This window comes from Sturnira hondurensis, unplaced genomic scaffold (assembly GCF_014824575.4).
Source record: "Sturnira hondurensis isolate 20B ecotype Veracruz unplaced genomic scaffold, ASM1482457v3 Scaffold0013299, whole genome shotgun sequence".
In the NCBI taxonomy this organism is placed as follows: Eukaryota; Metazoa; Chordata; class Mammalia; order Chiroptera; family Phyllostomidae; genus Sturnira; species Sturnira hondurensis.
In genome coordinates, this window is record NW_028085930.1 from 3662067 (window position 1) to 3679876 (window position 17810).

Here is a 17810-nt window from a genome sequence, read left to right on the forward strand (position 1 = left end):
AGCACCCTTATGTTTATTACAGCATTATTTACAATTGCCAAGATAATAGAAGCAGCCCCAGTGTTCATTAATAGATGAGTGGATACAACAGCTATGGGAGATTTACCCAATGAAATGCTACTCGGCCATAAAAAAGAAATTTTTACCCTTTGCTACAGTATGGATGGACCTCGAGAACATTATGCTAAGTGAAATAAGCCAGTCAGAGAAAGACAAATACCATTTCACTCATGTATGGAATCTAAAGAAAAAGCTGAACTAACAAGGATGATAGGGACAGACTCATAGATGGAGACAGCTAGTGGCAGAGGTGGGGAGCTTGTTAAAGGCAGGAAAGATTGAGCAAAAAAAGGAGGAATCAGGGACATGCACAACAGTGTGTTGATTCCTGGGGATAAGGGGATATAAGGGGACTTAATGGGAAAATTACAACAAAGATTAAATTTTTAAAAAAGTATTATCAAAGGTATTTTGAATAATAAGAGATCCCCAAAGGATTTTACAGGCCATTTTTGCTGCTGAGCAAAGAGTTCAGAGTGTAGGGAGATCATTCAAGTTGATTGCTCATCTCCAGACTTGCTAATTTTTAATGGACGATTAAAAGGAGTTCTTTCTTCCCTACCTCTTTTCAGAGAAAATTCAGTTAGTACATAGTGAATTTATTTCCTGAATATTTATCATTCCTAGCAAATTCAAATTATTTTTCTGTACACTAGTACATCCCAAGCTTGAGTCTCTATTTTCTTTGTTTAATGATCTTGTGTAATTGGGAGCCTTCCCACCAAAGCTTCATGTCTCCCTGCGTTGTGTGGCTTGGTGGGTTGAGTGCCAGCCTGGGATTCAAAAGGTCCCTAGTTTCCCCCACATGCCTGGGTTGTGTACCAGGTCCCAGGTTGGGTGTTGGGCCATGCCAGAAGCAGCCAGTTGGTGTTTTCTCCTCTTTTTCTTTCCCTTCTCCTTTCTCTAGAATAAATCAACTCTTTAAAAAACTGCTTCATGTCAGGTTTATCCAATGAAATTTCACTACAGTGTGAGAGAATGTAGAATTACACAGTTTGTCCTTACATTTATACACACTGTTAAATCCAACAAGACAAATTATTTAGAAGGAGTAAATTTAAAATCCTTAATTTTTGATCCTCACCACTATCATACCAGTTTTTCTCATCCTTCCACCTCCCTTATAGAGTATTTACTGAATATGTATAACAATCACCAGTTTTAATAGACTTTATGTATAACCACAAATTCTGGGAGTAATACCAATTTGATATAATTTATCAAAAAATTAGGCCCCGGCTGGTGTAGCTCAGTGGATTGATCATGGGCCTGCAAACCAGAGTATCGTGGTTCGATTCCAAGTCAGGGCACATGCCTGGGTTGCAGGCCAGTTCCAAGCAGGGGACGCATGAGAGGCAACCATATATTGATATTTCTCTCCCTCTTTCCTTTCCTTCCCCTGTAAAGATAAATAAAATCTTTTTCAAAAGTATATCTTTAAAAAATAAAAAATAAAGAACTATCATATTAAAATCAATAGTGTTTGTAGAAATCCTCTGTGCCAATAAAGGTAACGGTAGCTTTCTCTTATATGTTTTCAGTAGAATGATTTTGTCAAATTAAGGAACATTCAAACCTGTAATAATTTTTATAAGTTTATTTGAGACAAACTGATGACAGTTGCCAGAATTGTCATCCCTGGATTGATTTCACTGGATTGAGAAATGCTTCTGGAAATGGCAGTTTTGCACCTTATTATATCCATTATGATCAAAAGAGAAGACTAAGTTGGTTACATGAAATCCAGCGGTGATAATTTAGGGAGGCATGAGAAAGCAGAGTGGGAGATACCTGAGGATGGATAAAAAGTAAAATGATAGACACCTACTTCTTTTATATAGGTTGGTACAGGATAGGTAACAGTCAATAATTAACACAATAACAATAACGATGAGGGGATTTGCCTTCTCCCTCTGGTGCAGTGCCTGTGCTTTGAGAAGTCCAGAAAAGGGAAATCTGACATTCCAAAGGTATGATATCTTAAGTGCAAAAAAGACAGTATAGTCAGGCCTCAATTAAGGTAAGTATTGACTTGTATCAAGGATGATTCTGTCCTCTCGCACGACTGCCCACCATGACCTGCTTTTAGTTCTAAAGTTTTCAATTTTAGACCACCCTATGTGATTATTTTACTTCTTTGAGTTTATAAGTCCATCCATGCCCTGGCTGGTGTAGCTCAGTGGATTGAGCATGGGCCTGTGAACCAAAAGATCGCGGTTCGATCCCCAATCAGGGCACATGCCTGGGCTGCAGGTCAGTTCCCGATGGGGAACGCATGAGAGGCAACCATACATTGATATTCTCTCCCTCTCTTCTTCCCTTCCCCTCTAAAGATAAATAAATAAAATCTTTAAAAAAAAAAAAAGTCCATCCATCACACAGGCCTCCCCTGAACTTGTCAGGTTTAGTATGTAGCTCCATTCATCCAAAACTTGATAAATCTCTCCTACAATTTCTAGAACTTGATGTAAATATTAAGTAATCCCTTCTAAACTTTCGTTTTTGTTATTCCTACTCTAATCTTATGCTCTTTTTCTCTGAGAAGTATAGTCCTTTACTTTCTCTCTTAGTCTGGTTGAAACAGCTCATTTTATCAGATATGAAATGAGCTTCTGCCTTCAGACTCATTCTGTGCCTTTTCAAATGAGTTTATAAAACTTCTTTTCTTTAAGATTACATTTTAATTATCACCTGCATTTGTTTCAGTTTTACTGAGATGAAATCGACATATAACATTGTATTGGTTAAGGTGTACAATGTAATGTATTAATTTTAGAATTTATAACTTAGCCTGCGCTCCTATATAAGACCAACTGCTTTTTAACCTTGCCAGTTTATATCAGTTTTATAATATAAGTTTTAGTCAATGTAAAGAAAACCTCTTACAAGTAAAGTAGTTACTAGAGATTGTTTGTCTTTCTGTTATCAAAATTTACCGCTAAATTTTCTACCCAATTTTAGTTCTGTCATTATGTAACATAGAATAATGCATCTAATTTATAAACATAAAATAATCTCTGTGTTCTGGGCTAAGTATCTTGATCTCTTTGTATATTTATGCTCATGACACTAGATTGCCTTTATCCTTCTCAGTTTGTCAGTAGTTCTCTGTACTGTTTTTTTTTTTAGCATATGTGTAAAATTCTTCTGCTTTCTTGCATATGCTTGATTTCTCATTTCAACATCTCTATAGTGCTTGGGTAGCATCTTTTTTTCAGTTAGTCTACCTCATTTCTTCTTCTTTGTGTTGAATAATTTCAGATTCTCTTCCTCTTAAGTTCACCCAAAACTTTTCTGTATATGCAATGCAAAAATGACATCTCTTGCCTGTCACCAGAAGTAGACGTTCTAACACTTCTGTCCACTGTGTCATGATATTGGGGCTGCCACAGAAAATGCAACACAGTGAAGCCCTGAATGGAACAGTGCTTTCTTTACTCACACAGAAGAGGGACAAAGCAAGATCACTTTCAGTGGTGGGTATCATTCACCATAGCCAGCCATCTCTCCCAGCAGTCAACACAGAGCACTTGACCTGCAGGTACCCCTTTTGTGACACATGACTAAAGATGTTGTCCCCTTTCCTCAGGGTACAGATTTAATAGTGAGGTTGGCTAGGAGGCATATGAAACACAAGCTGAAACAGAACAAGAGAATATACATTGAGTCTGAAAGTGGAAAAGTATTCCCATACAAGATGATAAACCCAGTATAAGCTGTGACAACTCTGTCTCTTGCTAAGGAGTGTTCCAGGCCGGAGGCCCATTTTTATGTGGTGTGTTGGGGGGGGTGTCGAAAGACTTCATTCATGGAGGAGACTATTTTTGTTAACAGTTCACCTCCGCCTCCTGCTTGGCCACTAAAATAACAGATAAAGTATACCAAATCCTGTGAAATTAGGTCTAGTTGGGTCCCCGAACAACCTATGTGGACATGGATTGCTTATAGAGCCATTGTGTCATCTAGAGGCAACACTTTACAAGGGTAATTAGGAGAGCCAGATCCTTGAGGACAGTCAAGCCTCCCTGGAGAATAGTCTTCAATCAAGAACCTCAAGTGCCTTGGTTAAGCCAACTAAAGAGGGCAAAAAGTGAGGGAAGAGGGTGCTGAGACTGTACAGCTGATAACCATCCCACCTAAGCATGGATATTCACCAACTCAATTTTTAAGTTCCTCAAATTGTTGATGTAGATCGCAGAAAGAAATGCTGGTAATAACACAGATGTCACCCTGTTCTGCCAGCGGATAATTGAGGGTTATTTGATTTTCCACCACTACTTTGGTGAGTGTAGTGTGTCTTGTTGGCCTTGGATGGCCAGGCAATGATCTTAGCTGTTCTGCCGTGGTTAAAGAGTCCTTTTTTCTAGTGTCTGTGTACTTACACCTGGTATTAGCATTTGGACAACAGAATGAAACCCGTGGTTGGTTTGTCTTCCCAGAAGGGTACCGTGAGCTACCCGATGGTGTTAGCAAAGTGAATCCTTTCCAGCCCTCACATGGACAGTGGGCCCTGTAACTCTTGAGACAACAAATGTTTCCCTTGGAGGCAGATACTCTGTCGTATATTGGGGTGTGCAAAGAAATACATAACCAACAGGGGTGCAGGTGACACCTGTCAGGGATTTGTTCTCATAATGCTGACCAGTCTACTCATATACATTCTCAGCATGCTTTTGCCACATGTTTGCAGAGAACAGTTGCATACGGAACTTCCAAGTTCTGAATGTCAGCACACATAGATCTGTAATAACCATTCTGGTACAGAGATTATTATAATAACCATTCTGGTACAGAGGTTATTTTTCTATCACATTATAGGTAGGTAATATTAAAAAGGGGAACTTTAGAGAATGCCTGCTTCTAGGCCTATATCAAAAAACTTGTTCAACAATTTGAGGGATATGAGGTCTGTCCAGAAAGTTTCTGGCCTTGTAATATGAAAAATAAGAGACATTTATTGAAGATACAAGAAACATTGTACATAGGACAATGATGTCTCAGTGTCCTTCAGAATAGTCACTTTGGGACCTTGCACAGTTCTCCCAGTCACCATCAGGTGTCCTGTCATATTTTCCTGAATCTCATTGACAGTCTGAAATATCTTCCCTTTCAAAGGTAATTTTAGTTTTGGAAAAGCCAGAAGTCACAGGGTGGCAAATCTGGGCTGTAGGGGGGTTGAGTCACTTAGGTTTTTGATGTTGTGTCAAAAAACTGCACGAGATCTGATGAACCAGCAGGTGCATTGTCATGAGGAAGCTGCCAGTCCCCAGTTGCCCATAGTTGTAACCTTCTGAATCATCCAAATAGTTTCCACAGAAGAGTGTTCAAGTTTAACACAAAATCTGATACAGATTTGTTGCTCTACTCACTCAGCCATTTTGAATGTGATGACCACACAGTACACAGGCTCACTCTATGGTGTGCTCCGCCCCACTAACTAGTACAGTGAAGTCGTTGTTGTTCACACGTGCACATTCCAGTCCACTCCCCTTGGCTGCCAGGTTACATGCAAACAGTTCTTGTTGTGTTAATAGTGGCTAGACGTTTTCCAGACAGACCTCATAGCTTGAGGAAGGTCTGAGTAGCACAGTTTGTCTCCTCACTACAGCTGTACTGATGTTTGTCAGGGTGTTGTACTAAGCACAGCAGAAACTTCTATATAAATGAAAAGAGGAAAGATGAATGTTCCACTTACCTCTCATTCCATGAACTTCCTGAGGCCAAGGATGTCTCATCTACTACTCATGGATCTTGTTGCCTTGGTATTGCACCCCAAACTATCCCAATCTTGATGCTTCTACTTCTGTGGGCCCCCAGTGCCCTTGTTGCTTGACACAGGTGTTTTGGTTTCAGTTGCCCAGTCCAGGAAGGGAGATCACATCTTGCACAAAGTACATATCCACCTGATTGGAAGGATTAGTTGGTCCTAGCACTACTAGAAGGACCCGAGTAGCCTAGTACTCCTTGGTTTTATCTCCCATCCTTGTAGTATCCCAGAAAATGGCTACCCAAGGGAAGCATCATATTCTGATAAGTGTCAAGGGGCACTGTTTAGGTTGCTATAGCAGCTGGTACTGTAAGCCACTCCAGAGACATGGACTCCAAGAGGAGAAAGAAAAGAAAAAAAATGATTGGTATACTGAGATTGTGATTTCATGGACACGGCCTAAAAACACAGCTTCCTGCTCCCCTCCCACCCACCTCATCCAAGCTCTGTATTTCTCAACATGTGCCACAATGTCATATTTCTCTTGCACTGGAGTACAGTGTTTATTAACAGCCATACAACCCTAGTTAAAGGGGGCTACAAATTCGCTAGCAGGCTGTCTTTGTTTCCTTTCTTTAGTTGCTTTTGAAGTCAGCTGTTCATTTGTTCAGTGGCTGCAGTGACATGTTGTTGTTGATAAGATACATGGAAAGTTCATCATATTCCACAGGAGTATGCCCCTTGTTGTCTTGCTTAGGCAGTGAAGGATGTTCCTCAGTCAAAGTGAAGTCCCATGGGTTATCAAAAAATATGACCAAAATAAGAATACTCTAGCCTAAGTAGCTATTAATGAATAGTATGGCATCATCCCTGCCCAGGACTGGAGGGTAAGGAGTTTAATGAGATTAATCTGCCAGACTCTGGCAAGTCTCAGTCCTTGGTTACATGTATTGGGGATAATTTGAGGACATTGACAATAGTCACTAGAGTTCCATTTATGGATTAGGTTTTTTTTTAAAGTCCTTTTCCATGAGTATCCACATGAAGGATATACATGTTTTTCTTCCTAAGCAGTAAACCGCTGCCATAGTTATTTTTCCCATGTGGAGGCTCTCTTAACTGTCCAATCTTTTAGTTACCCCCAAGGCATGTTGGTAGGGGTGGACTATACCAACATCACCTCATTTTGGAGCTTGGCCCATTGGTTGAAATGTCCACATCTTGCCTCAGTGAAAAGATTGTCACCTACTGATCAGATAACAGCTGTAGGAGGGGGCAGACACCATCTGCCTTTAGTTTCACAGAGTTGTCAGTAAATCATGTCATACTGTCAGCAGACATGTGTTTGACTCTTGGGCTCCAGGTAGCCCCAGGAAAGTGCCAGAGCACCTCATATGGATTGTTTGGACCATTAAAGTGAGTGACTCTGCTTACGGACCCTACTAGTCCCTTGGGATTCTGGGTGGGCCCAATCTTGCATGTACTGTTTCCATTTGATGATCAAGCTCTGTTGAGTCTCCAGTTTTATTGATTGGCTTCATAATCACCCAAATGAGAATGGGTAGTACAGGTTATAGTGTCACTTGTGGCACTCCAGCCATAAAATGGTCTATCTCCAATGGTGCCTAATATTAGCAAGCAAGAAAATGCAATTCAAATGAAAAGCACTGGGTAGCAGCTTCTGGGAATTTGTGCAGAATCCAAGAAGCCAGTGTATCCCATTGGCAGTTTCCTGTTGCCACAGGTTCCAGTCAGTGTATTTGGCAGTGGGGCAGAGGGAGAGATACAGAAATCTACGATTTCATCAAGCAATACAGGTCAAGGTTCCACAGGATGTGCTTGGGCCACAGCTTGTTGAACAGTTTCCAACACCTGCTCTTTCAAAGGACTGCTTTGTGCTTTACCTTGATTAAAGGGGCCAAGAGAGCACCCAGATGAGGGAATGCATGATGTTTTAATTACACAGACAGGCCCATTACCTGTTGGGCCTACATTTTTGTGGGGTTTTTCAATATATTTTATTGATTATGCTATCACAGTTGTCCCATTTTTTCCTCACTTTTACTCTCCTCGGCCCTCTAACCCCTCCTTCCACCAGCATTCCCCTACCTTAATTCATGTCCATGAGTTGTGCATATAAGTTCTTTGGCTTCTCCATTTCCCATGCTATTCTTAACTTGTACCTACCATTTATGCTTCTTATTCCATGTACCTTTCCTCCCTTTTTCCCCCCTCCAACTCCATGTGATCTCCATTTCTGGGATTCTGTTCTTGTTCTATTTTTTTGCTTAGTTTGTTTTTGTTTTTCTTTTTTAGGTCCAGTTCATAGTTGTTTGTTGTCATTTTACTGTTCATGGTTTTGATCATGTTCTGTTTCTTAGCTAAGTCCTTATAACATTTCATATAATAAGGGCTTAGTGATGATGAACTCCTTTAATTTGACCTTATCTGGGAAGCACTTTATCTGCCCTTCCATTCTCAGTGAAAGCTTTGCTTGAAAGAGCAATCTTGGCTGTAGGTCCTTGGCTTTCATGACTTCGAATACTTTTCAGCCCTTTTTTGCCTGCAAAGTTTCTTTTGAGAAATCAGCTAACTGTTTTATGGGAACTCCTTGGCAGGTAACCATGTCCTTTTCTCTTGCTGCTTTTAAGATTCTCTCTTCTGTATGTGGAGTAAGGGTCCAAGAGGGCCATCACCTACGTTTTTGTTTGATCATCTCTGGAATGCTCTTGGGTTTTTTTTTGGCTTTCTGCCCCAATGGCTCCTAAGAATTTCACCTGTTCTTTGTGCCAGGCCTTAGACTGGATTATTTATTTGGATTTATATTCAAATTGGTTCTAGTTTCTTCATTGACTAAGTGTAGCACTGTAGCCATATGTTTTTTGGTTGGCCTTGCTATCAGGATGTCATTAATCTAACGGGTGACTAAAATTTCTTTGGGACCTTGGGGCTTTGGGCATGTTGAAGATCAAGCTCTACCCACGGTGACATAAAAATATATTGTAGGCCAGTGTGTGTGAATGCAAATTGGTCCTGATCTTTATCCTGCAATGGGATCAATTAAAAGGCATTAGCCAGATCAGTAACAGTGTGCTAGTTTCCCATTTGGGTTGCCACTGTGCTAGGGACAGTAATAATGTCAGGAACTGCTGAAGCCAGAACTGAAACTTTCATGTTTAATCTGTGGTAATCTGTCTACCTCCAAGCTCTAGAGGCCTTACAAAATGGCCAGGCTAGGCTGTTAAATGTTGATAGAGTGATGCTCAGCACCTCTGCTTGCATTGTCTTGAATTAACAGAATAATGTCCTTTTCCCTACCACACTTTTGTTGAGCAATGTGCCATATTGGGCAACTCTGGAGTTGGTCAGGAATGCAGTTGACCCGTTATACTTGAATTTGTCATTGTTGTGGTTCATACCCTGTAAAGCAGTGGTGGTTTTCAGTATTTCACACAGCCAAAATGTTAATATCTGTTAGATACTCACTCATATTTGAGAACCACGATTATCAGAACTGGAAATGATCCAAAGGGCTTTATCCACAAACACGTGCAGACTTGTCTCCCAAGGGTAACTACACCCTCCTGAAAACCACCCAAAGTCACTATTTTAATCCTAGCTTTTTGGAGACCTGAGATTATTGTCATTTGTACACCAGTATTTAAGAGCCCTGTTAAATTCTGCATTCTACTCCCCTTCTTATTGATTCTATACTGACAGGAACATAGGGCCTCTGGTGGGGACACAGAGACCTTGCTGTCATGCCTACCTGTGCTATTCAGCCCTAAACATTTGAGTCTGCAATACCCCATCATCAGAGAGATGCACTAGCCAGTCTGCTTGAGTCTCTCTTGGTTCATGCCAGTGTCTGTCCTGCAGTTTTCATACTCACTTTCAGCAGTGTCATTGGTAGTTTTTCCATTGAGTGAAAACAGGTATTATTTTTTGAAGCCTGCATACAACCTGGATCAGGTGACATGTCCAGCATGGGACTTGTTTACTTCTTTCACAAATCATTTTTAACCCCTAAGACACCATGGGAGCTGGGGAGTGAGCATTGGAGCACAAAGGCAGCCAAGAGTTAGGAGGTAGTTTCTCTGCTCTATTTAGGACCCACTTGAGATTCCATCCTCACCCATTTCATCAACTCATCCTTGTTGACTGGGAGGTTATCTGCATCCCATTTATCCCTATATGGCCAGAGGGAGGCCAGTACCTCATTCAGCTCTCTACTCACAGAGCTGGCACCACCCTGTCAATGCAGCTGACTAGACAGTTATCTTAATCCTCGCTGGATCATACATGCATTGATTTTAGAGAGAAAGAGAAAAAAACCAATCAGTTGCCTCCTGTACTCACCCTGACAGGGATCAAACTTGCAGTCGAGGTATGTACTTTGACTGGAAATCAAACCCCCAACCTTTTTGTAAGCAGGGCAATGCTCAAACCAGCCATGCCACGTTGGACCTGCTGGGCGGGGTTAACTAGACTTTTGTTTCCACCATGCTATGTATGTTTTGTTATTGGTGACTCATTGTATATCTTGGTAAGGAGGTGTTCCAGGCCGAAAGCCCACCTATTATTTATTTCAAATTTTAAGACAGAGTTATTTACAGTTACAGAGATAGTAAAAGTAAGCCAGATAGGCTGCATAGGCTCAGGAAACAAGTTACAGAGACAAAAATCGGGAGGTGGGGGGCGATGCAGCTAAGAGCTTAGGAGAAAGGCAAAGGGGAAATATGCCTAGGGTCTGGGGTGAGGGAGAAGAAAGGTCCTGTCATGCTCCCAAGAGGAAGAGTGCCCCGAGGTCCATTCTTAGTAGCCAAGTGGAGGCCAGTCTTCCTACAAGACCAACTTTCCTAGCAGTACATAATAGTGTCCCTCCCAAGACTACATCTTCTCTTAGGAAATAAAGAGATACAAGGAAATTTTTGGAAATGATGGGTGAGTTTACTGACTTAATTTTAATAGTATCATGTGTGTATGTATTTGTCCAAAGTCATCGAGGAGAAGGTTTTTTTTAAAAAAAATATGTCTCAATAAAATGAAAAAAAAACCCACCAAAACCGTTTCTCTCTACTGCCTTCACCTCTGCCATATACAAACACACTTCTCCTTGATAAGACACCTGAATTTGGTTTATTTTAATTCTTTCAAAGTATTCCCACTGAATATCCATATCAAATGTATGCATTTTAATAACAATCAGCATTTTCTTCTGGAAAGCATCAATTTAAAAGTATAATTCATGTCCTGGCTGGTGTGGCTCAGTGGATTGATCACTGCCCTATGAACCAAAAGGTTGCTGGTTTGATTCTCAGTCAGGTCACATGCCAGGTCCCTGGTTAGGGGCGTGGGAAAGGCAGCTAGCTAATGTTTCTCTCTCACATCAATGTCTCTCTTCCTGTCTTTGCCCCTCCCTTCTCCTTTCTCTGAAAATAAAATCTTCTAAAAAGTGAAATAAAAATACAACTCATTATGAAATTGTGCCATTATGCTTCACAATACTTTTTATAGCTCTCAACATTTTTCTTCAAAGGAAAATGTCGCAAAATTTTTGCAAAATTGTTGATAGGTTAAAGAATCTCCGACAAATACTGCACACCCCCTCCCTCAACAAGTCACTTTACGTTTAGCTATTTCTTTGGGGTTTTTTTACTGTTTTAATGTATCTTTTAAGTTACTCATTGAAAAAAATAATTGTTTAGTAGTAACTATGTATTAGGCACTGTGCAAACAGCATTCAGATTCAAATAAAATTTTGGTGTAATGGAAAAACAAAGTATTGAGGTACTAGAATAGAAATAATTGTCAGAGGATAGGAGACCAATTACCAAAAAGGCAGCTAGTGTTTTCATCTGATTAGGTTAGTTTACAGGGCGTTTTTTTTTTAAAACACTTCTATGGATAGCACTTCAGGTATTTGTTAGTAAGTGCCTGTAATGTGGACTGGGCATGCTGTAGGTGAAGAAACAGGATTTGGGAGGAGAGGCAGTTGATTGGGAGTCATCACTGGACAAGGTAAAGATGAAACTTGATTAATGTCTTTGATCTACCTATAATTTGCTGTGTGAACTTGGATCGGTGAAGTTATTTCATCTTTTTTGGCCTTGCTTTTAAATACATAGCTGGAGACAATTAAGGAAACTACTTACATGCTATCTGAGTTCTGGGGTGGTTATTTTACACAGAGACAGCTGTCTGTAGTCTTTTGTTCATCCATTGTTGCTCTTTTGTTGTTATGTAATACCTTTGTTGGTTTTCCACCTGTTTTGCCTCCAGGAATACCATGTCCTATGAGGCATCTCCATACATCCCCATGGGACTACCCTTTAACCTAGTTGTCCAGGGCAGTTACGGGGTGGACAGAAGTAGATTTACAGTTGTGAATATGTGAAACACAGTTTATCTTCTATCATTTATTAATTTTGTATCACTTATTTGTATTGTAGCTGTAAACCTACTTTTGCCCACCCCTGAATTATCTCCCCCTTGCATCTAATAATTTGTTCTACTATTTTGTAACCTTGTCATCTCTTGGTTATTGGAAGCTAAATTTTGTTCATCTTCTACACTCAGCCCTAGCCTATGAAACACAGCCAACGTGGAGCTTCTCAGTTATGCTATAAATGTCTCTATCACATGTTAGAGACATGTTATGCTATGCCATGTCTCACAAGTCTTTTTCTTATTGCATTGGTAAACAAAGTATTCTCTGGGCCCTCCTGAGAAACATACTCAACTTTTGGGTCTTCTGAACTTACATAATAGATCCTCTTTGGCCTGCTTACTTTCCTGTGTCTTTGAATTTCTTCCTTCATAGTCTGGCACACAACTCTGGCATCAGTTGCATTTAATATGCACCATTACCTTTTCCAAGAGCCAACCAGCAATATGTTGGACCATTTCCAGGTATCTTTAACAGGGCCTTAAATGCAGAGTTAAGGGAGAGTGTACCCTGTATCCAAAAACTCCTATTTTTTTATTTCTACTCTCTGATCCAATACCCTCAGCATCCAATCACTAGTATATTCTCCTGTTCTTCTTCTGGTTTAGATTGGCCCATTCCTTTAGCACTTACAGCATATAATCCTTCTCTTTCCTTAGCAGACAGAATACTTTCCATTTGGGCCATGCTAAGATTGACCTTAGTGTACTGGCCGCAAGGGGAGGTTTCTTTATATCATGAGGAGCCCTACAAGCATTGTTCCTAAGGCACTTACTTCATTTGATGCTTCTATCTAGTTGGAAGTGGGGAGCACACTACCTCTAACAAGGAATATGAGCTTCATTTTTAGGCCCACAAGTTCATGGGAAACTTGGAGTTAAAGGTTCTCAGCTTCATCCACTAAGATATTCTTTAGACTTGCATCTCTTTCTTATATGGCTCTGGCTTTGGCATGGGAGACTTGTCTGGGATACAAACTCTCTTAAATTCTGCTACCTTGAAATTTGAGTCCTTGGCCTGGTCTTCATTATGATGATCATCAGCTTTTTAGCTGCAAAGGATAAGTGTCTCTTTAAATAAAGTTGCCAAAGAGACAGCATTTGCTTAAAATTTGTAATTAACGTGTCATTTTCTTTCTTTAGCATATCAGTGGTTCTTAGCCATGCAGTTCTATAGTTTTTACTCACCCTGCTCCCTCAAATGCATATCCCCTTTCACCCCCAGGTAAATTAGAAAATGGCTGCTCTCCAGTAATTGGATACTTCCCCATAATAATTCATCTTTCAAGTGCTTTAACTCCAGAATCCAATCATTGACCAGCTTCCTAGGACCACCACTGTAGGTACAAACTGTTTGGCTCACATTCCCTAGAAGACAAGCCCAAGTCACAGATTTCTGTGCTAGCAGTACATTGAGGTTTGTACTCTGAGAAGTCTGTGAGAAAATGAGGAAAATAGGATAAAGCAGGAAATACTAACTGAAATGTGATTTATAAGTCTTATCTTAACAAGATTTCACCAGGACCTTTGAAGAATCAATTGCACCTCAGAAGTTGTCCTGCCCTGAGACCAGGAGGGTGTACATTTTTGTCCTACATCATTCCCCTGTGGCTATGGGCCTTAGCCTGGAGGATAGAAAGGGTGTGGATAGGAGAGACAAGATGGAGCATAATCTCCCCGGAATCTCTATGCCTGGTGGTTCTTTTCAGCCAGGGTCAGTTCTCTACAGAGGTATAGATATGGGCTATTAGTAATCAACACTGGAGGAAAGAGGAAGATAAACCTCCTGTATGGGGATCTAGGAGAGGAAACAACAGCATCTACTACTGGTATCTCAGGTATTTCTTGTGTGCTATAGACTTTAACCAACAAACATCTAATTCAGTAGTATGCTAGAGCTACCTTGGTTCAGCTTACAAGAGAGTGATTATGCACATCCCCTCATGAATAATAATATCTCATAGATATCTTGAAATTGGCCATGGAGGGATTATTTACAACACAGAAATCTTCGAATGCAAAAATTAAGGGTCCCATCCCCAGAGCTGGCTGTTAAAACTTTTACCAGCCCCAACATTTAATCTTCATAACAACCTTCTGAAGTTAATATCATTTTATAAATGAGGAAACCATTAGAGTGATTAACCATATTTTGCCATGTATAATGTGTACTTTTTGACCAATTTGGGGGAATGGGAAATACATGGTATAATTCGGGTATAATGTACAAAATGTGGGTGCACATTATGCATGCAGCACATTATATGTGGCAAAATAGGTAATATACTTGCTGTCTCTCATGTAGCTAATAAGCTATAGAATTGGAAATAAAATTTGGTTTTTTCTGATTCCAAAACCTGGACTCCTATTGTTATAGCACATTGTTTCTTTTTGAAAATAGGAACTTCAGTATTCTTTGAATCTTTTTAAATTTAATCTTTATTGTATTTTTTCCATTACTTGAATCTTTTGAGTCTGCTAAATGTGTAGATGATTCTGAATACACTTTGATCACCTTTAAAATACAAAATGAGATATTTCTGCAGAATTATTCAGTAGCTACATGAATACAAATTGGAGTACCCTTGAAATTGAAATAATAGGTTAAAAATTCTCTCAAAGTGCCACAGTATAATGTGGATAATACTCCATGCCGAATCAGAGTTGGTAGATATTTGAAAAAGGTATAGGTTATTTTCGAATAACTAAGGGGTTTTGCTGCATTTTTAATTAATATAAGTGAAACACAGCTGATACAATTGTGAAGTTTCATCCTATGTTGAAGTAATGGAAAGATTAAGCTAAAAATTACATGAGTCTTCACAGAGACTTGAAAATTATTTCAGTCCTTTTGGCATGGAATTGAATACCTCTTTTGTGTTTTTATGTGTATTTCTATAGCAAGGAGAAGTCAGGCTGAAGTGCTTGAAAGCTCTACAGAGTCTGTATACCAATAGAGAATTATTCCCCAAATTGGAGCTATTCACAAACCGATTCAAGGTAAGCATCAAGAAAGTTTAGCTTATTTTATTTTTCACTTTAAAAATGCTAATTATAATTAGTTGAGCAAATGACATAACCACAACCAGTGTTTAGTTCATATTCTTTACTGTGTATTCTTTAGATAAACCTGTATTAAATAGATGGATAAATCTTTGCTTTACAAAATATATTACCAACATAAGTTTTCAATTATTCCCTCTGACAGAAAGCCCCCTTGCTTAAAAACAAGATTTTCTTTAATACAGCTTTTTATAATTACATTAATTTTCAAGTTAACATTTATTTGTGTCAGTATTAGGGAATGCAAGTCGATGAAAAAGATTTGAGATAATGAACATTTATTTTAAATACCTCCTTTGTGTGAGTAGGGCTGTGATAATACAGTTTCAAGATTAAGGCTCCCATTTAATTTATCTTGAGTCTTGCATGTACTTGCCTAAAAGATGTTTCCTTCGTTCTGTCCTGACTTATTTTCTGCTTGTGGTTTATTTGATTTGTAATTTATTTCCAGGATCGCATTGTATCAATGACACTTGATAAAGAATATGATGTTGCTGTGGAAGCTATTCGATTGGTTACTCTGATTCTTCAGTGAGTATAATTTAAATCTTCATTTAATCTGTTGATATTGTAATGTCCTTTTTCCCAGCATTATTGATATACTTCACATATATTTCCTGAATACAAAGGGTGGGGCAAAAGTAGGTTTAATAATACAAAATACATTTTGTGTTTTATGTACTCATAACTATAAACCAACTTTTGCCCCACCCTATACTTACAATTTTAGATTCTTCTTTACATTTTAATGTTAGGTTTAAAACAAAATGTTTTCTGCTTTTCTCTCTTTTTGTTTTTTATGACATCTCGGTTTCCTCCATATAAAATTTATTTATGCTCTGGCCAAGTAGCTCTATTGATTAGAGCATTGTCCCAATACACCATTGTTGTTGGTTTGATCCCTGGTCAGGGCACAGAAAAGAGTCAACCAATGAAGGCATAAGTGGAACAACAAATCGATGTTTCTCCCCCCACCAACACCCCCAATTTCTTTAAAAATTAATTAATAAACATTTAAGATAATTTTTGTTTTTTTATATAAGAAATTTTTCTTAATTTTTTGTGTAAGAAATATTAATGAAGAAACTAGTTCAGAGGAAATATCAATGAAGAAACATACCTTTCTATTTTAAAAGAGAAAGAAGTGTTCAAAAGGGATAGGTTTTTCAAATATGCTTTTTTTGGAATGGCATAGAAGTAGGAGAATGGAAATAATGGATTTAAATAGTGTCATTAATGTGATAGAGATTTTATATAGTAATAATTTTATTTACAGAGCCTTGACCAAAAACTAGGAAGAATTTATGATCCTAAGTAGAGAAAATGTAGATCCTAGCAAAGTCATTACAAATCCTCCCCTCCCTACTTCATGATTCCACATGTATCATGTACCAGTACCATCTATATTGCTGTCTGTTCTTATTTTGACCTTTTTTCTATTTTCTGTTTCTTATTATTGTGGCTTTATAATATAATATATGTTAAAAATATGACCACCTCTTTTTCGGCAATTTCTTCTTTACCTTCCTTTTTAAAATGCACTTTGCTCCTTCTGAATTTTTTTTCCTTCATTACAAATTTCTAAAGTACAGTTTAGTTCCTCAAAAACATTGGCTAGGATTTTAAATATTGGAACTGCATTTAATTTTATGATAAATTTAGGAAAAAATTGAGGGGTTTTTTCTTACAATTAATCATTTGTGCATGAAAGTAGTACATTTTTTTTGACTTCCGCCAAGACGGAGGCATAGGTGGAAACACTGTGCCTTCTCCCACAACCAAGTTTGAATACAACAAAGATTTGGAGAAACAAAGACACAACCAAAGGACAAAAAATTGAATTATACAGAAGTCCGACTACTTCTAACCTTTCAACGGGACAGTAAGAGGGGCGGAGCCAGCAGCGAGCAGGGTCAGGCAGGACAGGGCCCCCAACCCAGGCGCGCAGGCAGACGGGAACCAGTTGGGCTGCAGGGCAGACCGCGGACACATATTTGCGCACAGTGAGACAGACCACGCAGGCCCCAGGGGGCGAGGGCTGACGGCGGTGGACGAAATGCCTGGGCCCGGTGACGGCAGCAACTGCGGCACCGGTGAGGGCCGTGGCGGCAGGCGGCGGACAGGACGCCATAGTCCCTCTTTGACCCCGCCCCCACATACAGCGTCACAACCCAGCAACTTAGTTGCCCTGTTCTAGTGAACACTTTAGGGCTCTGATCCTGCTATGGAACAGGCACGAACAACCCGAAAGATGGCGCGAGAAGAACTCAAAGTCCCAGAGCCAATAACTCTAAGTGACCAAGAAATTGCCAGCCTCTCAGAAGCACAATTCAGGATACTATTTATCAGGATGCTCACAGAACTGGTAGATTATAGTCACAAATTAGAGGAACAAAGTCACAAATTAGAGGAACTTATGAAGGCTAAACTAATTGAAATGAAGGGAGATGCACAGGAAACCAATAGTGATGGAAAGGAAACGGGGACTCAAATCAATGGAATGGACCAGAAGGAAGAACAAAACATCCCACCA

The 17810-nt window shown here is 39.4% G+C and overlaps 1 protein-coding gene across 2 annotated transcripts in view; it reads left to right on the top strand.

Annotated features, from left to right (window-relative positions):
* Window positions 1-17810, top strand: part of STAG1 (STAG1 cohesin complex component) — a 400795-nt gene that overhangs the window by 247577 nt on the left and 135408 nt on the right. For both annotated transcript variants that reach the window (XM_037061224.1, XM_037061225.1), the window contains exons 11-12: window positions 15116-15214; window positions 15729-15808. In XM_037061224.1, the coding sequence (XP_036917119.1) occupies window positions 15116-15214; window positions 15729-15808 (179 nt within the window). The remainder of the gene's footprint in view (window positions 1-15115; window positions 15215-15728; window positions 15809-17810) is intronic.